General features: G+C 40.4%; 1 protein-coding gene across 1 annotated transcript in view; it reads left to right on the top strand.

Moving 5' to 3' along the window:
* LOC119587981 (Down syndrome cell adhesion molecule-like protein Dscam2) overlaps positions 1–2,500 on the top strand; it is a 211,068-nt gene that overhangs the window by 72,226 nt on the left and 136,342 nt on the right. Inside the window, exon 4 of the mRNA XM_037936705.1 lies at positions 285–446. Within this exon, the coding sequence (XP_037792633.1) occupies positions 285–446 (162 nt within the window). The remainder of the gene's footprint in view (positions 1–284; positions 447–2,500) is intronic.

The raw sequence follows: 2,500 nt of genomic DNA, 5'->3' as shown, positions 1-2,500 counted from the left end.
ATATATATATATAAATATATATATAAACACACACACTGTACATTTTCTGAATCCATGCAAAGCACTTTTCATTTAGTGTTATAAATCATAGAAAATCCCGCTGTTGCACATGAGTAATATACAGCTTCCTTTTATTCAGCAATTTTGTTTTCTCGCTTATGCTATTCCAGAAAAAAAGGAAACAAAAAATATACGAACAAAACATTTTATGCAATTTCCCATTTTTCTCTTCTGTCAACTCTACGAATAAAAAAATAAATAAATCTGTTCTGTGTACTTGACAGTGGTGGTTGGAGATTACGAAGTCCAAGTATACGACCAGCTGGTGATGTCTGGCAACACCGCCGTGCTCAGGTGTGCCGTACCTTCTTACGTGCGAGAGTACGTCACGGTTACGTCCTGGGTCCACGATGATACCTTTAATATCTACCCATCGCTGCACGGGGGTGAGTGCACTGCGTTTGGAATGCTTTGATTTTCGTATATGTATATATATATATATATATATATATATATATATATATATATATATATATATATTTCTATACTTTTTACTTCTTTTTGTCTCTTTTTGTTCTTTACGTCTTTTGTCTGCTCTCTCTCTCTCTCTCTCTCTCTCTCTCTCTCTCTCTCTCTCTCTCTCTCTCTCTCTCTCTCTCTCTCTCTCTCTCTCTCTCTCTCTCTCTCTCTCTCTCTCTCTCTCTCTCTCTCTCTCTCTCTCCTCTCTCTTCTCTCAGGTTACTATCATCACCCACATCATCACAATCACGAAATCAGTGTCACTATCACCATCACCATCATCAACATCATCACCATCACCATCACCATCACCATCATCACTCATCATCATTATTGGATATATAACGAATGTGACCACTAAAACATAAAACAACAAAATAGAGACCAACGGAATGGTCACTCTGGGCCTAGCAATCATAAGAGCATAGGCCTATCTGTTCCCTCGAGGCATATAACTCTTTGGCAAGACGCTGCGCCGCTTGTCTTATCTTAAGCAGCTCCTCTCAGGCAGATAAAGAGAGAGGGGGAAAGGGTGGGAGAAAGACGGAGAATGGGAGAGAGAGAGAAAAAGAGAAAGAGGGTGAGAGGGAGGGAGGGAGAGAGGGAGAGAGGGAGGGAGGGAGGGTGAGACGGAGGGAGAGAGACAGAAAGAGAGGGCGGGGTGCTGGGGGGAGAGGAGAAAGACAGGTATGGAAGGAGGGAAGGAAGGTAGGAGGAAGGGAGGGAGGAATGAAGTGAGGCGAGAGGGAGATAAAAAGGGAATAAAAGGCGAGAGCTGGAGGAGATGAAGAAGACAGAGAGAGAAAGAAACCGACGCAGAAGCAGAGACAGAAAAAAAAACACAGACAGACAGATAGCGGAGAATAAAGAAAGATAGAAACCAAAAAATATAGAGCCAATAAAAAAGAAATTAAAGAGAGAGAGAGAGGAGAGAGAGGGAGTATCCACACGAGACGTTCTATAACTTACAGTGCAAAAAAACGTAATTTCACCGCAGTATATTTTATTGACGCATCCAACGTTATGCACTCCTTACGTTCACGCACTAACGTACCCATCACGCACCTTACCACACGCAAACATGCACACAGATCTTTAATCTCTGTGATATGTATAGTTTTCCATTCAAACGCATAAGTAACTGTGTTTTTTTTTAAAGTGAATAAGGAAGAACAGCGGAGAATTTAAAGGTTCAGAAATTAGATAGAATAAGAATAGACAATAGAGAATGGAAGTTGAACGAATGATAATTATTGGGTGAAGAAAGATGGACTGGTTTGCTTCTCCAAGTCGGGTACTAAATCTTCACAGGTGATTAGAGGCTTTCAAGCTGTATGCGTCAGTACATGCATGGATAAATTACTTTTGCTTCTCCATATATACAATCGAGTGTTTCTTCTTCTTCTTCTTCTTCTTCTTCTTTTCTCCCATTTTTTACGTTTTTGTGAATTTTAGGATATGTAGGACATAAAGTGAATCAACGAAATATAATCATCCATGCAAAGGTGGACAGGATGTCGGCAAATATATGAAAAGAAGGTTAGGCAGGAGGACAGATAAATCTATACGTGAATTGATAAACATACATACATACATATGTATATACTCATATATATATACATATATATATATGTGTATGTGTGTGTGTGTGTGTGTGTGTGTGTGTGTGTGTGTGTGTGTGTGTGTGTGTGTGTGTGTGTGTGTGTGTGTGTGTGTGTGTGTGTGTGTGTGTGTGTGTGTGTGTGTGTGTGGTGTGCATATCCACAACTATTACTTTTAACTGTACATATACAAGCGTCTTTAAATGACCAGAGCGTGAGACAAAGTCTGTGAAAATAACGCGCAATGTGAGGGATCATGAGGGAGGAAAATGTTTCACCACAGAAAGCGAATGGGGAAGAAAATGAGGATGAAACATGAGGATATTCATCATGAAGATATTCGTTGGCGCTGAGGGTCCACTGGCGATGGCGGTCGGCCA

Source organism: Penaeus monodon, chromosome 3 (assembly GCF_015228065.2).
Source record: "Penaeus monodon isolate SGIC_2016 chromosome 3, NSTDA_Pmon_1, whole genome shotgun sequence".
In the NCBI taxonomy this organism is placed as follows: domain Eukaryota; kingdom Metazoa; phylum Arthropoda; class Malacostraca; order Decapoda; family Penaeidae; genus Penaeus; species Penaeus monodon.
This window is presented reverse-complemented; position numbering and strand designations above follow the sequence as displayed.